Genomic DNA, 22,066 nt, shown 5'->3' with positions numbered 1-22,066 from the left:
AGCCTGGGCGACAGAGCGAGACTCTGTCTCAAATTAATTAATTAATTAATTAATTAAGAAAAAGAAATGGGCCGGGCATGATGGCTCATGCAGGTAATCCTAGCATTTGGGAGGCCAAGGCGGGAGAATCATTTAACTTCAGGAGTTCGAAGTCAGCCTGGATAACCTAGGGAGACCCCATCTCTATTCAAAATTTTAAGTTAGCCCAGTGTGGTAAAGCATGCCTGCAATCCCAGCTAGTAGGGAGCTGAGGTGGGAGGATCGCTTGAGTCTGGAATGTCGAGGCTGCTGTGAGCCACGATCTTGCCATTTGCACTTCAGCCTGAGTGACAAAATGAGACCATGTCTCTAAGAAAAATAAGTTGTACCAGGCTTATAAAATAATAATTAGGAAATGGTTGCTTTTCTCTGGAGATGGAGAGAGGAAGTAAGCAGGTTATCATTTACCACACCCTCATATTTTTGGTCTTAAATGACTGGACTTTAGTATATATTAATATATAAGTTATGACTTGAAAATCCCATGTAAAAGCTTAGCAGCATTGTTGTAACAGTATCATATTTCATTGTACTTCAGGATCATCCAGGGATGCAGCGTTACCATCCAGGAGCTCGAAGCCAAGGTCGACTCTGGCATCCTGATGACATAACCAAGTCTGGAGATTCAGCAGTAGAAAGAAAGCAGGAAAGTGGTATTAGCCATACAAAAGAAGAGGAGAGGCCAGGTGTGATGGTTCACGCCTGTAATCCCAGCACCTTGGGAGGCTGAGGCGGGTGAATCACCTGAGGTCAGGAGTTCGAGACCAGCCTGGCCAATATGGTGAAACCCCGTCTCTACTGAAAATATAGGCATGGTGGCAGGTGTCTGTAGTCCCAGGTACTTGGGAGGCTGAGGCAGGAGAATCGCTTGAACTCAGGAGGCAGAGGTTGCAGTAAGCCGTGATCTTGTCACTGCACTCCAGCCTGGGCAACAGAGCGAGACTCTGTCTCAAAAAAAAGAGAAGAAGAGTAGAGGACTGTACAGCAAGGAGTAAGTTTTGCCTCAAAGCAGGAATCTGATCAGAGGTTCAGAATTGGAAGTACAATTTCATTGTTTTTGCAATTTCTATAAATTAAAGTGTCAGAAAAAAGGTGACAGTGAGGACATGCATTGCAATTTGCAGGGGGAAGTGTCAAGTGAGGACTTCGTCACATATGACATGAGAGAAAAGTAAGAGCTGGTTCTAAAATCAAAAGCTGTTATTCATCCAAGATTGAGTTTCTAAATTTGGGTGGAGCAGAGTCGCTTTGAAGTCTTGTTCCAATCTATTTCTACTGAATTGTTAATGATAACTGTTGACTTTGGGTAGTATAGAAGCAACAAGCATGTCCTTATAGTACAAGTACAGTGAAGGATAGAACAAACTTTCATTGATGCAAACATTTAAATAGTCATGTTACTTCCGTATCCAATATCCTCAAGTTTTAGGATTAGTTTTAGTTTGTTATTTGCTTATCTAAGCTTGGCATGAAGAATATTTTTAAACATCTCATTTCGTCTGAGCATTTTTTCTATTAAGAGGTGAAATGTAGTCCTTGTTTGATTCTTGACAATCCAGTGTGTGTTTGATCTTAGGTCTCATGATCTGAGTGCATACCCTCTCCAGGAAGGAAACTGCACCAATGTCTGTTCCTGTTAAATAGCAACTTTTAGTCTCAGCTTGTTTTGTTTTGATGTCAATAAATAGTAACAGCATTCAAGTCTGAAGCTAAGTGTAGTGAGTAACTTTAGTAAATAGCTGTGAATTTTGAGAAATTAATTTTTTGATACTGAATTAACCTCTTTGGAGTTTGGAAAGCAGATGAATGATATTAGTTTCTGCCTTCACTAGCATGCCTTTGTTTTGTCCACCAGGGAATGATCAGTTCATGGTTCACTCCTGTATTAGGCCGTTCTTGCATTGCTAAAAAGAAACACCTGAGACTGGGTAGTTGATAAGAAAAGAGTTTTGGCCAGGCACGGTGGCTCATGCCTGTCATCCCAGCACTTTGTAAGGCGGAGGTGGGATGACCACTTGATGTCAGGAGTTCAAGACCAGCCTGGCTAATATGGTGAAACCCCGTCTCTACTAAAAATACAAAAAAAAAAATAACCGGGCATAGTGGCACGCTCCTGTAATCCAAGCTGTTCGGGAGGCCAAGGCAGGAGAATCGCTTGAACCCAGGAGGCAGAAGTTGCAGTGAGCCAAGATCGCACCACTGCACTCCAGCCTGGGGGACAGAGCGAGACTCTATCTCAAAAAAAAAAAAAGAAAAAGGAAAAGAAGTTTAATTAGTTCACAGTTCTGCAGGCTGTACAAGCATGGCATCTGACATCTCTCAGCTTCTGGGAGGCCTCAGGGAGCTTTTACTCATGGCAGAAGGTGAAGCAGGAGCAGGCATCTCACATCACGGAGTGAGCAAGGGAGTGCAGGGAGGAGATGCCACACTTTACAACAACCAGCTCTGTAAGAACTCACTGTGGAGAGGACAGCACCAAGCCATGAGGGATCTGCCCCATAACCCAAACACCCCACCAGGCCCCACCTGCAACACTGGGGATTATATTTCCATGAGATTTGGGTGGGGACAAATATCCAAACCACATCAACTATTCTGGTCCCATAAGAACAAAATGTTTAGACAACATCCTTGAGCTTTTGCCTGATTTTCATTCATTCTGCCGGCCCTTCCTAACATGGCGTCAGTTTGCCTTTACTTTCTAAATCACCACTTTATGTTTGTCCAGGTTTTAGAAACAACTAGCTGAAGAGGCAGGTACAAGAGCCACCAATAATGACTGAAAGTGAATGATTGTCAACTGGGCAAGAGTACTAAGGGAAGGGAAAATTTCAAGAAGGAAATTGGCTGACAATGTCCCATGCCACAGAGAGATTAAGGAAGACAAGAAATAGAAGTGTTCATTGGATTTGGCAGTCGTGATTTCATTAGTGAACTAATGAAACTGATGTCCTACAAGAGACAGAAACCATGTTACAGTGAGGGGTGAATGGCAGGTGGGAAACGGATGTATGTTTGGAACTCATCTCTTTTTCGGTGGTCATTGAAGTCATGGCCATGGATTCTGTCACTTAAGAGGGAGAGTGAAGTAGGAACAGAAGCAGACACCTAGGACCCAACCTCGAAAAACTAACATTACATAGAGGTAAGGAAATGTATCTACAAAGGCAGAGAAGGACTAGCCAGAGAGTAGGAGAAAAACCAGAAGACTCTGGGTTACTTAATCCAAGAGAAAACTGTTTCAAGGAAGAGGAGTGGCCAGCAGGGTTGGATGCTGTGGAATGGTCAATTATGATGCCTGACAAAGGCCATGGCATTCAGTGACTTGCAAATCACTGATGCCCTAGAATTATGAGGCAGGGAAGTCAGATTGGGTTGAGAATAGAAAAGATATACACAACTTTTTAGAGAGGTCTGAGGGATCTTCAAAAGTTTGTGGACGCTTAGTTCTACTCTGAGGCCTCCTTCACATTCTCCTGAACATATCAATGTGTAATTATCAGAAAGAATCATGGCTTGCAATTAGTTCCTAGGTTGATTTTTTCTTTTTCTTTAAGACGGATTCTTGCTCTGTCACCCAGGCTGGAATGCAGTGGTGGCATCTTGGCTCACTGCAACCTCCACCTCCTGAGTTGAAGAAATTCTCCTGCTTCTGCCTCCCAAGTAGCTGGATTATAGACACCTGGCACCACACATGGCTAATTTTTATATTTTTTGTAGAGACAGGGTTTCACCATGTTGGCCAGGCTGGTCTCCAATTCCTGACCTCAAGTGATGTGCACACCTAAACCTCTCAATGGGCTGGGAGTACAGGCATGAGCCACTGGGCCCAGCCTGGATATATATTTTTTTCTTTTGAGGTAAGGTTTCTATCTGTCACCACCACTGGAGTACCATGGCACAATCACGGCTCACTGCAGCCTTGACCTTCTGGGTTCAGTTGACCCTCCCACATCAGCCTCCTGAGTAGCTGGGAATATAGGCAAAGGCCACCATGCCCAACTAACTTTTGTATTTTTTGTCAAGACAGGGTTTTCCCATGTTGCCCAGGCTATCTCAAACTCTTGGGCTCAAGCAGTCCGCCCCCCTTAGCCTCGCAAAGTGCTGGGATTACAGGTATGAACCACTGTGTCCAGCCTGATGGATTTTTTTTTTTGAGACTGAGTCTCCCTCTGTCACCAGACTGGAGTGCAGTGGCGCAATCTCGGCCCACTGCAACCTCCGCCTCAGGGTTTCAAGTGATTCTCCTGCCTCAGCCTCCCGAGTAGCTGTGGAACTTCAAGCATGCACCACCACGCCCAGCTAATTTTTGTATTTTTAATAGAGACAGGGTTTCACCATGTTGGCCAGGATGGTCTCGATCTCTTGACCTTGTGATTCGTCCACCTCAGCCTCCCAAAGTGCTGATATTACAGGTGTGAGCCACCGCGCCCGGCCATGGACTTTTAAAAGAACAGACAATGGGTGCAGTGACTCACGCCTGTAATCCCAGCATTTTGGGAGGCCGAGGCAGGTGGACCACCTGAGGTCAGGAGTTCAAGACCAGCCTGGCCAACATGGTGAAACCCCATCTCTACTAAAAAATAGAAAAAAAAAAATAGCCGTGTGTTGTGGTATGTACCTGTAGTACAAACTACTCAGGAGGCTCAGGCAGGAGAATCGCTTGACCCCAGGAGGCAGAGGTTGCAGTGAGCAGAGATCACATCACTGCACTCCAGCCTGGGCAACAGAGCCAGACTCTGTCTCAAAAAAAAAAAAAAGTTTGGCCGGGCGCGGTGGCTCAAGCCTGTAATCCCAGCACTTTGGGAGGCCGAGACGGGCGGATCACGAGGTCAGGAGATCGAGACCATCCTGGTTAACATGGTGAAACCCCGTCTCTACTAAAAAATACAAAAAACTAGCCGGGCGAGGTGGCGGAGGCCTGTAGTCCCAGCTACTCGGGAGGCTGAGGCAGGAGAATGGCGTGAACCCGGGAGGCGGAGCTTGCAGTGAGCTGAGATCCGGCCACTGCACTCCAGCCTGGGTGACAGAGCGAGACTCCATCTCAAAAAAAAAAAAAAAAATAAATAAATAAATAAATAAAGTTTGTGGAAAATAGACATAAAAGATAAAAAATATAAACTTACCATAAAATCCACCAAGGTCAAGACACTTTTGTAAGCAATGATACTAGCTATTTTTTTTTTTTTTTTTTTTCTTTTGCTCACAGCAATTAGATACTAGCCATTTTATCCATCCCCAAAGAACTGGCGTTCCTGGGGATTTACATTATTAACTGGAAAAAAAATGGTACCCTTTACAGATGTTTTATCATTAGGAAACCAAAAGAAGTTGGAAGGGGCTAAACCCCGACTGTAGGGTGAATGCCTACTGGTTTCCCATTGAAACTCTCTCAAAATTTCCCCCGTTTGATGAGACGTAGGAGCAGAAGCTTTGCTGTGGTAGAAAAGGACTCTCTGGTGAAGTTTTCCTGGGCATTTTTCTGCTAAAGCTTTGGCTTTCTCAAAACACTCTCATAATAAGCAGATGTTATTTTTCTTTGGCCCTCCAGAAAGTCAACAAGCAAAATTTCTCAAGCAGCTCAAAAAACTATTGCCATGACCTTTGCTCTTGACCAGACCACTTTTGCTTGGACTGGACCACTTCCACCTCTTCGGAGCCATTGCTTCAATTGTACTTTGTCTCCATAGTTGGAAAGCCACGTTTTACGTCCTGTTACACTTTCCCAATAGATGCTTCATGATCTGTTGGTTGGGGCAAAAGTAATTGTGGTTTTTGACATTCCTTTCAATGGCAAAAACTGCAATTAATTTTGTAGCAACCAATAGATCCTACTTGTTTACAATTTCCATTGAAAGCTCTGTTCTTTGCAGCTGATCTGGTTTTGGCACCCATCAAGTGGAAAGTTTGCTCAACTTTTAATTATTCATTCAGAATTCTGTAAGCTGAACCAGTTGTGATGTCTATGGTGATGGCTGTTGTTTCTGCTGTTAATCATTGGTCCTGCCAAATTAGGACACAAAGAAGATTATTTTTTTTCCTCACAAATTGATGTGGATAACCTGCTGCTGCAGGCTTCATCTTTAGCATTGTCTGGTCCTTTTTTTTTTTTTTTTTTTTTGAGACGGAGTCTCGCTCTGTCGCCTAGGCTGGAGTGCAGTGGCGATCTCAGCTCACTGCAAGCTCCGCCTCCCGGGCTTACGCCATTCTCCTGCCTCAGCCTCCCGAGTAGCTGGGACCACAGGCGCCGCCACCTCGCCAGGCTAGTTTTTTGTATTTTTTAGTAGAGACGGGGTTTCACCGTGTTCGCCAGGGTGGTCTCGATCTCCTGACCTCGTGATCCGCCCGTCTCGGCCTCCCAAAGTGCTGGGATTACAGGCTTGAGCCACCGCGCCCGGCCTGTCTGGTCCTTTCTTACAAGTTAACTATTTATAAACTGCTGATTTATTTAGGTGCATTATCCCCATAAACTTTTGGTAAAGCATCAGTGATTTTACCATTCTTCCACCCTAACTTCACCCTAAATTTGATGTTTGTTGTTCCTTCAATTTTAGCAGAATTCATTTTGCTTTGATTGGAGCTCTTTTCAAACTGATGACTTCTCCTTTTTAATGACTCAAACTAGATCCTGTTGAGACATTTTATAACGCGTTAGTACCAGTTTGTTTTGGTGCAAAAAGATTTTATTTTTGAGATGGAGTCTCACTCTGTCACACAGGCTGGAGTGCTGTGGTGCGATCTCAGCTCACTGCAACCTCACCTCCCGAGTTCAAGCTATTCTCCTCCCTCAGCCTCCTGAGGAGCTGAGAACACAAGTGTGAACCATCATGCCTGGCTGATTTTTCTGTTTTTCAGTAGAGACGAGGTTTCACCATGTTGGCCAGGCTGGTATTGAACTCCTGACCTCAAGTGATCCACCAGTCTCAGCTTCCCACAGTGCTGGGATTACAGGGGTGAGTCGCCACGCCCAGCCCTCAAAAAGATTTTGCAATCCATGCATAGTTTCTTGATAATACACATTTTCCATGGACTTTCTGAAGACTTCTCATATGGCTGTTGATATGGTTGGGCTCTGTGTCCCCACCCAAATCTTCTCTTGAATTATAATCCTTATGTGTCAAGGGAGGAAGTTGGTGGGAGGTGATTGGATTAGAAGGCCAGTTTCCCCCATGCTGTCCTCCTGATAGTGAGTGAGTCACACCAGATCTGATGGTCTTAAAAGTGGCAGTTTTTCCTATGCTCGCAATTCACCTCTTGCCTGCTGTCAAATGTAAGACATGCCTGCTTCACCTTCTGCCATAATTGTAAATTTCCTGAGGCCTCCCAAGTCATTCGAAACTGTGAGTCAATTAAACCTCTTCTCTTTATATACTACCCAGTCTTGGGTATTTCTTTCTACCACTGTGAAAACAGACTAACACAGCTGTGAAAGAAATGGAGATACATAGGTTAATGGTGTTAATGAAGCATTATTTTAAATATGAGAAAGTAAGTATGTTTAGAAGCCAAAGGGAAAGCTTTAAAAGGATGAATACCCAAGAGAAAGAGACTACTAATAGTGTAGGCTTCCTGCAAAGGTAGGTGAAAATGGAAGCCAAGATAGAGATTAGAGGAGTTGGCCTTAAGAGAAGCAACGCTCCTGAACCACCAGGCGTGAGTTGACATTCCTTGCCTCTTTGTCTAGCCTGTTGCCAGCCATCTCAAGGCAGTTTTCATATCAGCACCTCCCTCTTTTGTTCTACTTGCCTTGCCTGTCCAGCTCTGGATAATCCACCCATCCCCACCCCACCCTCTTAAATTTCTTCCACTCGCTCATTCCTTTAGCAAACATGTACCAATCACTGACTGTGTGCCAGGCCCTGGGGTCAAGGATTCAAATAAGTCCTTGTGCGTGTGGAACTCATGTTTCAGTATTGGCAAGAGACAAATAGCTATAATCAGATCATGATGCACAATGTCAGAAGGGTTATAGTAGCACAGGGTGTTGTGGGAGCCTCCTGCCCCTAAGCTGCAAGTGTCACTGGAGAAAATCCCTCAGCCAGATCAACTGGTGAAACCACAGGAGGGCCCTCCCTCCTGCTAAGCAATTTTTACCATCAGTCTTGAATTGCTGTCCTTTCCCCAGCGCCACCTTTCTTCTACTTTGCTCCCTTGCTCTCCTTTCTTATGTTGCAGGCAAGGGGGGTGAGGACCACTACCTCATAAAGCATAATTTCATGTCCTTAATAACTATAGGCCAGGCACAGTGGCTCAACCCTATAAGCCCAGCACTTTGGTAGGCTGAGGCAGGCAGATGACTTGAGGTCAGCAGTTGGAGACCAGCTGGGCCTACATGGCGAAACCCCGTCTCCCAGCATTTCGGAGGCCAAGGTGGGAGGATCACTTAATGTCAGGAGTTTGAGACCAGCCTGGATAACATAGGGAGACCCCATCTCTACTAAAAATTTAAAAACTTAGCCCAGTGTGGTAGTGCCTGCCTGGAATCCCAGCTACTAGGGAGCTGAGGTGGGAGGATCGCTTGAGTTTGGAATGTCGAGACTGCAGTGAGCCACAATTGTGCCACTTGCACTTCAGCCTGGGTGACACAGTGAGATGATGTCTCTTAAAAAAAAGAAGTTGAACCAGGTTTATAAAATAATAATTATAAAATGGTTGCTTTTCTTTGGAGATGGAGAGAGGAAATGGGCAAGTTGTCATTTACCAGGTCCTCACATTTTTGGTCTTAAATTACTGGGCTTTAGTATATATTAATATATATAAGATATGACCTGAAAATCCCATTTAAAGCTTAGTAGCATTGTTGTAATAGTAACATATTTCATTATACTTCAGGATCATCCAGAGACGCAGCTTTACCATCCAGGAGCTCGAAGCCGAGGTCGATTCTGGTGCCCTGATGGCAGCACCAATCTGGAGATTCAGCAGTAGAAAGAAAGCAAGCAGGAAAGTGATATTAACCATAGAAAAGAAGGAGGAGAGGAGGGATAAGTCCAGATGGCCTTAGGTGTCCTGACTGTCTAGGCAGCCAAAGAGCACATGTTAAGCAACCCAGAAGTGCCTTCAGGGCAAAGAATAGAGAGAAAGGGGGTCGCTGTGCTGGTGGGGTACACTGCAGAGGAGTAAGTTTTGCGTCAAAGCAGGAATCTGATCAGAGGTTCGAATTGGAAGTACAGTTTCATTGCTTTTGCAATTTCTACAAATTAATTTTAGTCTCAGAAAAAGCTGATGGCGAGGACATGCATTGCAGTTTGCAGGGGGAAATGTCAAGTGAGGACTTCATCACATATGACACGAGAGAAAAGTAAGAGCTGGTTCTAAAATCAAAAGCTGTTGTTCATCCTGAATTGAATTTTCTTTTCATTTTTTTCTTTTTTTGAGACAGGGTATCACTCTGTTGCCCAGCCTGGAGTACAGTGGCACAATGTTGGTTCACTGCAACCTCCACCTCCTGGGTTCAAGTGATTCTTCTGCCTCAGCCTCCCGAGTAGCTGGGATTACAGTGCCCGCCACCATGCCTGGCTAATTTTTGTATTTTAGTAGAGATGGGGTTTCACCACATTGGCCATGCTAGTCTTGAACTCCTGACCTCAGGTGATCCCCCCACTTCGGCCTTCCAAAGTGCTGGGATTACAGGTATGAGCCACCGTGCCCGTCTGTTCCAATCTAGTTCTATTGCATTGTTGATGATAACTGATGACTTTGGGAAGTGTAGAAGCAACAAGCATGTCCTTGTAGTATAAGTACAGTGACAGATAGAACAAACTTTTGTTGGTGCAGAAATTTAAATAGTCATGTCACTTCTGCATCTAATGTCCTAAAGTTTAAGAATTAGTTTTAGTTTTTTGTTTGCTTACATGAGCTTAGCATGAAGAATATTTTGAAACATCTGCTTTATCTTCAGCTTTTTTTCTATTAAGAGGTAAAATGTAGTCCTTGTTTGATTCTTGACAATCCAGTGTGTGTTTTATCTTAGGTCTCATGATCTGAGTGCATACCCTCTCCAGGAAGGAAACTGCACCAATGTCTGTTCCTGTTAAATAGCAACTTTTAGTTTCAGCTTGTTTTGTTTTGATGTCAATAAATAGTAACAGCATTCAAGTATGAAGCTAAGTGTGTTTATTAACTTCACTAAATAGCTGTTATATTTGAGAAATTAAATTTTTGATACTGAATTAACCTCTGGGGAATTTCAAAAGTGCATGAATGATATTAGTTTCTGCTTTCACTGGCATGCCTTTGTTTTGTCCACCAGGGAAAAATCAGTTCATGGTTCGCTCCTATATTAAGCCTGATATTGTTTGGCTGTGTCCCCACCCAAATCTCATTTCATACATGTTGTGTGAGGGACCCAGTGGGAGGTAATTGAATAATGGGGGCAGGTCTTTCCTGTGCTGTTCCCATGGTAGTGAAGAAGTCTCACAAGATCTGATTGTTTCATAAAGAGGAGTTCCCCTGCACAAGCTCTTTTTGTCCTGCTGCCATCCATGTAAGACATGACTTGCTCCTCCTTGCCTTCTGCCATGATTGTGGGGCCTCCCTACCCATGGGGAACTGTGAATCCATTAAAGCCTCTTTTTCATTCCAGTTTCAGATATGTCTTTTTGTTTTGTTTTGTTTTGTTTTGTTTGAGACAAGGTCTTACTCCGTCACCCAGGCTGGAATGCAGTGGTGCGATCTCGACTCACTGAAACCTCCGCCTCCCAGATTTAAGCACTTCTCCTGCCTCAGCCTCCCTAGTAACTGAGATTACAGCCATCTGCCACCACACCTGGCCAAATTTTGTATTTTTAGTAGAGACGGGGATTCACCATGTTGGCCAGGCTGGTCTTGAACTCCTGACCTCAGGTGATCCACTGCCTCAGCCTCCCAAAGTGCTGGGATTACAGGCTTGAGCCACTGCACCCAGCCTCGGGTATGTCTTTATCAGCAGTGTGAAAACTAATAATACAGGCTGTTCTTGCATTGTTATAAATACCTGGCCGGGGCCAGGGGCAGTGGCACATGCCTGTAATCCCGGCACTTTGGGAGGCCGAGGCGGGCGGATCACAAGGTTAGGAGTTCAAGACCAGCCTGGTCAACATGGTGAAACCACGTCTCTACTAAAAATACAAAAAATTAGCTGGGCATGGTGGCACATACCTGTAGTCCCCAGCTACTCAGAAGGTGGAGGCAGAATAATCACTTTAACCCAGTAGGTGGAGGTTGCAGTGAGCCAAGATGGTGTCATTGTACTCCAGCCTGGGTGACAGAGTGAGACTTCATCTCAAAATAAATAAATAAATAAATAAATAAAGGAGAAATACCTGGCCAGGCACAGTGGCTCCCGCCTGTAATCCCAACTCTTTGGAAGGCTGAGATGGGCGGATCACTTGAGGTCAGGAGTTTGAGAAGAGGCTGGCCAAAATGGTGAAATCCTGTCTCTACTAAAAATATAAAAATTAGCCGGGCATGGTGGCAGGCGCCTGTAATCCCAGCGACTCAGGAGGCTGAGGCTGGAGAATCACTTGAACCCGGGAGGTGGAGGCTGCAATGAGCCAAGATCGCACCACTGCACTCCAGCCTGGGCAACAGAATGAGACTCTGTCTCAGAAAAAAATAAATAAATAAATGAATACCTGAGACTGGGTAATTTATAAGAAAAGAGATTTAATTGGCTCCCAGTTCTGCAGGCTGTATAGGAAGTGTGGCACTGGTATCTGCTCAGGTTTTGGGAAAGCCTCAGGGAGCTTTTACTCATGGCGGAAGGTGAAGCAGGAGCAGGCATCCCACATCACAGAGTGAGCAAGGGAGTGAGTGCGGGGAGGAGATGCCACACTTTACAACAACCAGCTCTGTAAGCACTCACTATGGAGAGGACAGCACCAAGCCATGAGGGATCTGCCCCATAACCCAAACACCCCACCAGGCCCCACCTCCAACACGGGATTATATTTCCATGAGATTTAGGTGGGAACAAATATCCAAACCACATCAACTATTCTGGTCCCATAAGAACAAAATGTTGACCCGGCACAGTGGCTCATGCCTGTGATCCCAGCACTTTGGGAGGCCAAGGCAGGTGGATCACCTGAGGTCAGGAGTTCGAGATCAGCCTGGCCAACGTGGTGAAACCCTGTCTATACTAAAAATACAAAAAATTAGCCAGGCGTGGTAGCGGGCGCCGGTAATCTCAGCTACTCGGGAGGCTGAGGCAGGAGAATCACTTGAACCCGGAGGGTGGAGGTTGCAGTGAGCCGAGATCATGCCATTGCACTCCAGCCTGGGCAACAGAGTGAGACTCTGTAAAAAAAAAAAAAAAAAAAAAAAAAAAAAAAAAAAGCCCAGGCGTGGTGGCTCGTGCCTGCAGTCCCGGCACTTTGGGAGGCTGAGGCGGGTGGATCACCTGAGGTCAGGAGTTCAAAACCACCCTGGCCGACGTGTCAAAACCCCATCTCTACTAAAAATACAAAAATTAGCTGGGCATGGTGGCAGGCGCCTGTAATCCCAGCTACTCGGGAGGCTGAGGCAGGGAAATCTCTTGAACCCGGGAGGTGGAAGTTGCAGTGAGCCAAGATCACGCCACTGCACTCCAGCCTGGGCAGCAAGAGTGAAACTGTGTCAAGAAAAGGAAGGAAGGAAGGGAGGGAGGGAGGGAGGGAGAGAGGGAGGAAGGAAGGAAGGAAGGAAGGAAGGAAGGAAGGAAGGAAGGAAGGAAGGAAGGAAGGAAGGAAGGAAGGAAGGAAGGAAGAAGGGTTGTGGGGCAGCATTAAGGGCCCACTTTAAGTTAATGGTCATGAACTTGAAGCAAGACTAGTTGGTTTCCTCCAGCCTCATTCGGCTGCCAGAGGTACAAGTTGTTGAGTAAGAGAAGAATTGGACTTACCAGGGTTAGGGCTTCACCAATTGAGTACAAGTAAAGGCAAAGTGTGTATGGACAAGGTGAATGTTTGATGCAATTTAAGCTAAGTAAGGAGGGAAGAGTTGTCACAAAGGGGTGGCAGAGAGAAAAGAGAAAAGGTGATAGGGATTGATGGCTCATCAATGGATGAATGGCCCCAGCGAGGTGGAAATAGCCTTAGTGTCAGGGCACTAGAGGAAGTGAACTGCAAGGAAAGGAGGTGGTGATAAGAGAATGGGAGAATGCCCTGGTCAAAGGTTTGACAGGAGCAGGTGGCTGGGGTGTGGTGGACAAGATCATTGGAGGAGAGAAGGCCAAGGGTCTGGAAGTATCTACATGAATATTGAAATCACCAAGAACTGTGACAGAAGTAGTGTTTGAGAGAGTGACAGTGAGCCAGGAGCTAAATTTGCAAGGAATGAGAGGGAGAGACTCAAAGGACTGGTAGGTGACTGCAACAACAACAACAAAAGAGCATCACTGGCCGGGCACGGTGGCTCGTGCCTGTAATCCCAGCACTTTGGGCGGCTGAGGCGGGCAGATCACCTGAGGTCAGGAGTTGGAGACCAGCCTGGGCAACATGGCAAAACCCCGTCTCTACTAAAAATACAAAAATTAGCTGGACATGGTGGTGGGTGTCTGTAATCCCAGCTACTCAGGAGGCTGAGGCAGGAGAATTGCTCGAACCTGGGAGGCGGAGGTTACAGTGAGCCGAGATTGTGCCATTGCACCCCAGCCTAGGCGACAAGAGCAAGACTCTGTTTCCAAAAAAAAAAAAAAAGCATAATTATAACAGCCCCCACAAGTCTTCTTGTTTCCACTATTGTCCCCATCCCCATCTACTATCCATACAGCTGGCCAAAGGATCTTTCTAAAATACTTACATAATTGGCCAGGGGCGGTGGCTCATGCCTGTAATCCCAGCACTTTGGAAGGCCGAGGTGAGATCGCTTGAAGTTAGGAGTTCAAGACCAGCCTGGACAATATAGTGAGACCCCGTCTCTACAAAAAATGTAAAAAATTAGGCTTGTCAGCACGCGCCTGTAGTCCCAGCTACTTGGGGGCCTGAGGTTGGAGGATGGCTTGAGCTGGGGAGGTGGGGGTTGCAGGGAACTGACAATACACCACTGCACTCCAGCCGGGGTGATAGAGCAAGACCCTGCCTCCAAAAACAACAACAAATATATAATTGCCACTTATTCTTACCCTTTTAAAAGCTTTCAAGGCTCCCAATTGCCTTTAGCAGTAATTTTGAAAATCCACCCTCAAACAAGAAGTGTCAGGCCAAACAATGAAGATGTAAACTGCCCTGTGAATCTGTTCTTTGATGTTGTCTCTTTGATGTATTAGCGTTTGTTCATTCATTCACCAAATATTTACTGAGCATGTACTATGTGTCAGGCACTGTTCCAGGCTCAGGGAATACAGCAGTGAACAAAATACACAATCCATGACCTCATGGAGCTTACATTCTAGGGAGGGAGTCAAACAATACATAAATAAAATATATGTTATCTCAGGTAAATAATATGGAGAAAAATAAAGCAGTAGTAGGGGTAGGGAGTGCTGTGTGGGGGTCAGGGGTTGCAATTTTCTTTTTAGATAGAGTCTCACTCTGTCACCCAGGCTGGAGTGTAGTGGCTCAATCACTGCTGACTGCAGCCTCAAACTCCCCAGTCTCAGGTGAGCCTCCCACCTCAGCCCCCTGAGTAGCTGGGACTATAGGCATGTGCTACCACACCCGGCTAATTTTTGTATTTTTCTTGTAGAGGCAGAGGTCTCACCATGTTGCCCAGGCTGGTCTCAAACTCCTGGGCTCAAGCGATCTGCCTGCCTTGGCCTCCCAAAATGCTGGGATTATAGGTATGAGCCACTGTGCCTGACCTGGGGGTTGCAATTTTACTTTATTTTATTTTATTTTTGAGACGGAGTGTCCCTCTGTCGCCCAGACTGGAGTGGAGTGGTGTGATCTTGGCTCACTGCAACCTCCACCTCCCGAGTACCGGTTCAAGCAATTCTCCTGCCTAAACCTCCCAAGTAGCTAGGATTACAGGCACGCACCACCATGCCCAGCTAATTTTTTGTATTTTTAGTAGAGACGGGGTTTCACCATGTTGGCCAGGTTGGTCTTGAACTCCTCACCTCGTGATCTGCCCCCCCCCCTCCCCCGGCCTTCCAAACTGCTGGGATTACAGGCGTGAGCCATCGCACCCGGCCAAGTTGCAATTTTAAATAGATAGAGTGATTAGGGAAAGCCTCACTGAGAAGGTGACATTGGAAAAAAGACCTGAGACTGATGAAGGAAGCCATGAAGGCGTGGGGACATCTAGGGGAAGAGCTTCCAGGTAGAGAGAAGAGCAAGTGCAAAGGCCCTGAGCTGAAAACTGCCCAGTATGGCCGAAGCCCAGTGAACTGATGGTGAAAGCAGTGGGGGATGAGGTCGCAGTGGGGGATGAGGTCACAGATGTGAGGTGGAAGAGGCTGATGTGGAAGCATATGCCTGTTGTGAGAACTTGGATCTTTAATTTTTTTCTTCTTTTTACATTTTTTTGGAGATAGAGTCTTGCTCTGTTGCTCAGGCTGGAGTGCAGTGGTGTGATCTCACCTTACTGCAGCCTTGACCTTCCGAGCTCAAGCAATCCTCCCACCTCAGCCTCCTGAGTAGCTGAGACCACAGGTGTGTGCCCCGACATCCAGCTAATTTTTTAACTTTTTGTAGAGACAGGGTCTCCCTATGTTGCCCAGGCTGGGGCACTTAGATATTTACTGGAGTGAAATGAGCCATTAAGAACCACTAAGTAGGCCAGGCACAGTGGCTCATGCCTGTAATCCCAGCACTTCGGGAGGCAGAAGGGGGCAGATCCCTTGAGCTCAGGAGTTCAAGACCAACATGGCCAACATACACCCCCATCTCTATTAAAAACACAAAAATTAGCCAGGTGTGGTGGCATGCACCTGTAGTCCCGGCCACTTGAGAGGCTGAGGGAGGAGAATCACTTGAACTCAGGAGGTGGAGGTTGCAGTGACCTGAGATCATGCCACTATGCTCCAGCCTAGGTGATAAAGCAAGACTTAGTCTCAAAAAGGTAAAAAAATAAAAAGGAGCCACTAAATACAGTGACATGAGGCTGGGCGCAGTGGCTCATGCCTGTAATCCCAGCACTTTGGGAGGCTGAGGCGGGGAGATCATAAGGTCAGGAATTCGAGACCAGCCTGGCCAACATGATGAAACCCCATCTCTACTAAAAAAAAAACCAAAACAACAACAACAAAAAAAAACATACAAAAAATTAGCTGGGTGTGGTGGCGTGTGCCTGTAATCCCAATTACTCAGGAGGCTAAGGCAGGAGAATTGCTTGAACCCGGGAGGTGGAGGTTGCAGTAAGCCAAGATCACGCCATTGCACTCCAGCCTGGGCGTCAGGGCAAGACCCGGTCTCAAACAAAACAAAACGAAACAAAAACACAGTGACATGATCAGGCTTAGGTTTTAACAGGGACATTGACTGCTGTGTTGAGAAGAAACTGTAGAGGGGCAGGGCCAGACGAAGGGGGAAGAGTTTGGAGGATTTTGCAGTAATCCAAGTGAGAGATGAACCACGGTGAGGGAAATGAGAAGCACTGAATTCGAGATACATTTTTGAGAGCTTACAGGATTTGCTAAGAGATTGGATTAAGGGTGTAACAGAAAGAGAAGAGTCAAGGGTGGGTTTCTATATAAAATGGCCTTTAAAACAAAGAGTCATTCTGTTAAAGAAGTCTGCAAATTACACTGGGCGCGGTGGCTCATGCCTGTAATCCCAGCACTTTGGGAGGCTGAGGCGGGTGGATCACTTGAGGTCAGGAGTTTGAGACCAGCCTGGCCAATATGGTGAAACCCGTCTCTACTAAAAATACAAAAATTAGCCAGGCGTGGTAGCATGTGCCTGTAATCCCAGCCACTTGGGAGGCTGAGGCAGGAGAATCACTTGAACCCAGGAGGTGGAGGTTGCAGTGAGTGGAGATAACGCCATTGCACTCCAGCCTAGGCGACAGAGTGAGACTCCATCTCAAAAATAAATAAATAAATACATACATAAAAAGAAGTCTGCAAATTGTTGGTCCCCAGGATAAATCTCAGACTCCTCGGCTGGCTCTGGGAGGCCCTGGATACCTGTTCTCAGCATCTACACCTTTGTAAATATAATCGTCTCTCAGTATACATGAAGGATTGGTTCCAGGATCCCTTTAACACCAAAATCCACTGATGTCCAAGACCTTTATATAAAATGATGTAATATTTGCATATAACCTACACACATCCTCCTCTATACTTTAAATCATCTCTTGTTTACTTATAATACCTAATGTAGTGTAAATGCTATGTAAATAATTGTTATACTGTACTGTTTTTCATTTGTATTTATTTTTAGAGATAGGGTCTCACTACATTGCCCAGGCTTGGCTTGCACCCCTGGGATCGAGCAATCCTCCTGCCGCAGCCTCCCAAGTAGCTAGGACTACAGGTGCATGCTGCCACACCTGTCTGTATTTGTATTATTTTTTTATTGCTGCATTATTTTTTTCCAACTTTTTTTTTTTGAGACAGGGTCTCACTGTATTGCCCAGGCTGGAGTGCAGTGGCACAATCATGGCTCACTGTAGCCTCGAACTCCTGGGCTCAAGTGATCCTCCCTTCTCACCTTCCAAGTAGCCAGAGCTACGGGCACATGCCACCACACCCGGTGGCTAAATTTTGTATTTTTTGTAGAGATAGAGTCTCACTATGTTGTCCAGGCTGATCTAAAACTCCTGGCCTCAACTCTTTCTCCTTCCTCAGCCTCCCAAAATGCTGGGATTACAGGTGTTAGCCACTGCACCTGGCCCCTGCTTTGCTTTTCTTGATGACACATCCTTCTGATGTGCCATGTAATTTATATATTTGTGTCTAACATGTCACTATAATTAAACTCAATGAGGGCAGAGTTTTTTTTTTTAGGCTTGTATTTTGAAATAATAATAGATTCACAAGAAGTTGCAAAGAAAGGGTCTGAGGCTGGGCGCGGTGGCTCAAGCCTGTAATCCCAGCACTTTGGGAGGCCGAGGCGGGCGGATCACAAGGTCAGGAGATCGAGACCACAGTGAAACCCCGTCTCTACTAAAAATACAAAAAATTAGCCGGGCGCGGTGGCGGGCGCCTGTAGTCCCAGCTACTCAGGAGGCTGAGGCAGGAGAATGGCGGGAACCCGGGGGCGGAGCTTGCAGTGAGCCGAGATCGCGCCACTGCACTCCAGCCTGGGCAACAGCGTGAGACTCCGTCTCAAAAAAAAAAAAAAAAAAAAAGAAAGGGTCTGAGAGGCCCTGTGTACCCTTTATCTAGTTTTCCCCAGTGTTTGCATCTCGCATAACTATAGTACAATATCACAACCAGGAAATTCACTTTGGCACAGTCCACAGAGCTTATTCAGATTTCACCAGTTATACATATATTCATCGGGGCAGGGTGGGCAGGGGGGAGTTGTATAGAATTCTTTTTTTTTTTTTTTTTGAGAGAGAGTCCCGCTCTGTCACCCAGGCTGGGGTGCAGTGTCACAATCTCGGCTCACTGCAACCTCCACCTCCTGGGTTCAAGTAATTCTCCCTGTCTCAGCCTCCTGAGTAGCTTAGACTACAGGCACGTACCACTATGCCCAGCTAAATTTCTTTGTTTTTGTTTTGTTTTGAGACAGAGTCTCGCTCTGTCACCCAGGCTGGAGTGTAGTGGTGCGATCTCGGCTCTCTGCAGCTTCTGCCTCTTGGGTTCAAGCCATTCTCCTGCCTCAGCCTCCTGAGTAGCTGGGATTACAGGCGCACGCCACCACGCCTGGTTAATTTTTTTGTATTTTTAGTAGAGACGGGGTTTCACCATGTGGGCCAGGCTGGTCTTGAACACCTGACCTCAGGTGATCCACTCGCCTCAGCCTCCCAAAGTGCTGGAATTACAGACATAAGTCATCACACCTGGCAAATTCTATCACATGTGTAGCTTTGTGTAATCCCCACCACAAAAAATCCAGAACCATACCATTGCCACCAGATTCCAAGAGGGCAGGGATATTTGGTCAGATGTGTTTGCTCCTGTACCCCCAGCACGAAGACCCGAACCAGACAGAGTAGGTTCTCAAAATGTGAGGAGTTGAAAAGGCAGTAGAAGGTAGTGGTGACAGCACAGACTCTGAAGCCTGAACTACCTGAGTCTGATTACTGGCTGTGCAACATAGTAGTTGTGTGACCCTGGGCATACAACTTAATCTGTCCCTGCTGCACTTCCCTCTTCTGTAAAATGAGGATAAATAACCGTACTTACCTTGTAGTGTTCTGGTGAGGATTCAAAGGGTCACTGGTAAGACATGGTAAGCTCATAGTGAGGCTTGAATTAATACATGCAGGCACATAGTAACTATCAAGCCCCATAAGCAACATTCACTGTTACTGTCATCCTTTTGTATCACAACAGAACAGATAGTGCTAGGAGCCACAAGAAAGATACAAATAAACTATTAGAACAATGTTGAAGGGGTGGTGATTTCCAGCTAAGGGGAAGAGACAGCATTTGAATTCGGCCTTAGAACGTGACTGGTGGTTTCATGAGCTAAATTATGTTTCCCCAAAATTCATGTGTTGAAGCCCTAATCCCCAGGGCCTCAGAATGTGAATTTAGGCCGGCACGGTAGCTCACTCCAGTAATCCCAGCACTTTGGGAGGCCGAGGCGGGTGGATCACTTGAGGTCAGCAGTTCGAGACCGGCTTAGCCAACATGGTGAAAACTCAGTCTCTACTAAAAATGCAAAAATTAGCTGGGCGTGGTAGGGTGTGCCTATAATCCCAGCCACTCAGAAGGCTGAGGCAGGAGAATCACTTGAACCCAGGAGGCGGAGGTTGCAGTGAGCCAAGATTGTGCTATTGCACTCCAGCCTGGGCAATAAAAGGAGACTCAGTCTTGAAAAAAAAAAAAAAAAGAAAAGGAAAGAAAGAAATCTGTGCTATAGTAATATATGGGCTTCTTAACATAGTTCTACTTGTGAACTTAATAAGTAATATAATTTAAAGGAAGTGTGTGTAAATAATGTCTGGAGACATCTGCATCAACTGTAATGTAATATGAAGCCATCTATGATTTCTATTAGTGACCAAGTCACAAGTACTGCTAATGCCACTGTGGTCTGTTGCCTACATTCGTAAATAAAGAAAGCATTAAATTTCATTAAATTTGGTGGAAATAAAGTTGTATTTTCCCATTCAAGTTCATGGGATCCTCTGAATTCTATACATGGACTCTTGTGGACTCCAGGTTAAAAACCCTTTCTGTGATCCATTGGTGCAAAAATGCTTGAGGTGACTGCAAATATACGTGGAGGTTTTTGCTTTTATTTATTTACTTTTTCCTTTTTGAAATGGAGTTTTGCTCTTGTTGCCCAGGCTGGAGTGCAGTGGCGCTCGGCTCACTGCAACCTCCGCCTCCCGGGTTCAAGCAATTCTCCTGTCTCAGCCTCCCGAGTAGCTGAGATTACAGGCGCCGACCACCACGCCTGGTTAAATTTTTTGTATTTTTAGTAGAGACAGGGTTTCACCATGTTGGCCAGGCTGGTCTCCAACTCCTGACTTCAAGTAATCCGCCCGCCTAGGTCTCCCAAAGTGCTGGGATTACAAGCGTGAGCCACCACGCCCGGCTTATTTTTATATTTATTTTATTTATTCATCAAAAATGAAAGGTTTTTGCTTTTAAACGGGGAAAAGGATTAAAACGGGGAACACTAGCATCCCAAACGCATGTCATTAATTATTGTACAGCTTGCCAAAGGCGGGATACAATGTCAGGCTGGACTTCTTAGCAGCCAAGGAAGAGGTTCTGTCCCTAACTTTCTGAGTTGAAAACTTTGATTGGCAACCTTTCGCCTAGTCGAAAACCCCAAGTGTCTAGGCTTACATAAGCGTCCACGTGGTCCAACCCCCTCTAACTTCTCCTGCTTCCTCCGACACGACTGTCCCTTCCCACACCTTCCAGCCAGGCCGGAATGACTCGTAGCCCTCCGGGAAAATGGCACTTGCTCTTCGCCTGCCCAGCTCCGATCCGGCGTTCCCAGTCCCAGGCGCCCGGAGGTGACGGTCGCTTCCCCTGCCCTCTCTTAGGGTTAGTCCCGCCCAATCGACTCCTTAGGTTTTCGGAAGGGCTTCTACTTTGGCATTTATCACGGGCTGTCTGCCTCACTTGCAAAGCAGGGTGCCCCTAGCACACTGCCGGGCCCCTCGGGGAACCCACTTAGGGAAGCGAAGCAAAGCGAATTGCATTTGGCAGGAACCAGCGCTCTTTCCCACGGCGCCATGAGAGCGCACCGGTGGGCACAGAAGGCACTAGGAAGAGGCGGTCGGCGAATAGCGTCACCTCCTAAGCTCCGCCCATCAGAAGCGCCTTCTAAGCTCGTTCTTCCGCCTGCTTCCCCCCTCTTTTCCTTTCTCCGCCATCGTGGTGTGTTCTTGCCTCCACTTCTCGCCATGGTAAGTCCATCGGTCCCCATCGGTCCCCATCGGCCCCCATCGGCCCCAGGGTGGCTTCCCAAACACCCGAGGCCGCTGCCACGAAATGCCTGGGCCGCGCGGGGCGTCGAGGCGCTGGTGCCTTTTAAAGGCTTTTTCAAGAAAAGCTCCAGTTCGGCCACTGTTGTCTTCCTCGGCCTGGAGGGAAGCTAATGAGCCAGCGAGCAACCTGGAGAGGGGCGGGCTGCGCTGCGGCCGCGGATTCAAGGGGACTCTTTCTTTGCCGGGCCGCTGCCGAGTCGGGCAGGGATTCCGGTTTCCCTTCGCTTGTAGCGAACTCTGGTTCTGGAGGCGAGGGTTGGGAGGTAGCAGCCACCCCCGAAATCGTGACCTGACTGTGGGCTGCCCGTGGCACGCGCAACGTGGAGGGCAATCAGGAGGGTAATGTGGGCTACTGGTTTTCGAAAAGGGTTTAAGCTTGGCGTGGAGAAGCGAACCACATTTTTAGATCCCAGGACTTTTGTTTAGAGGACGTTTATTCAGAGACTTGAGCGTCACCCCGTGGAAGCGCCTAGAACAAGGGGTGTTTTGTGAACCCGTATGTCATTCTGGCCTTCTTAGTAAATAGCAGTAGCGAACTAGTCACTCTTTACTGGGA

At 46.5% G+C, this 22,066-nt stretch overlaps 3 protein-coding genes across 5 annotated transcripts in view; 2 read left to right on the top strand and 1 right to left on the bottom strand.

Annotated features, from left to right (window-relative positions):
* Positions 1-22,066, bottom strand: part of NDUFA1 (NADH:ubiquinone oxidoreductase subunit A1) — a 970,503-nt gene that overhangs the window by 79,616 nt on the left and 868,821 nt on the right. The window lies entirely within an intron of this gene.
* The window catches only part of SEPTIN6 (septin 6), a 313,664-nt gene that overhangs the window by 109,894 nt on the left and 181,704 nt on the right, over positions 1-22,066 (top strand). The window lies entirely within an intron of this gene.
* RPL39 (ribosomal protein L39) overlaps positions 1-22,066 on the top strand; it is a 451,119-nt gene that overhangs the window by 424,581 nt on the left and 4,472 nt on the right. The window contains exon 2 of one of the 3 annotated variants that reach the window (XM_050776151.1): positions 21,375-21,429. In XM_050776151.1, coding sequence (XP_050632108.1) covers positions 21,427-21,429 — 3 coding nt within the window. In that variant the 5' untranslated portion in view covers positions 21,375-21,426. Of the gene's footprint in view, positions 1-21,373; positions 21,430-21,499; positions 21,850-22,066 lie in introns of those variants that run through there. The other 2 variants (XM_050776150.1, XM_050776149.1) reach the window with 2 other exon arrangements.

The sequence above is a fragment of the Macaca thibetana genome, chromosome X (genome assembly GCF_024542745.1).
Source record: "Macaca thibetana thibetana isolate TM-01 chromosome X, ASM2454274v1, whole genome shotgun sequence".
NCBI lineage: Eukaryota > Metazoa > Chordata > Mammalia > Primates > Cercopithecidae > Macaca > Macaca thibetana.
The sequence above is the reverse complement of the archived record's forward strand: the minus strand, read 5'-3'. Positions and strand labels throughout refer to the sequence as shown.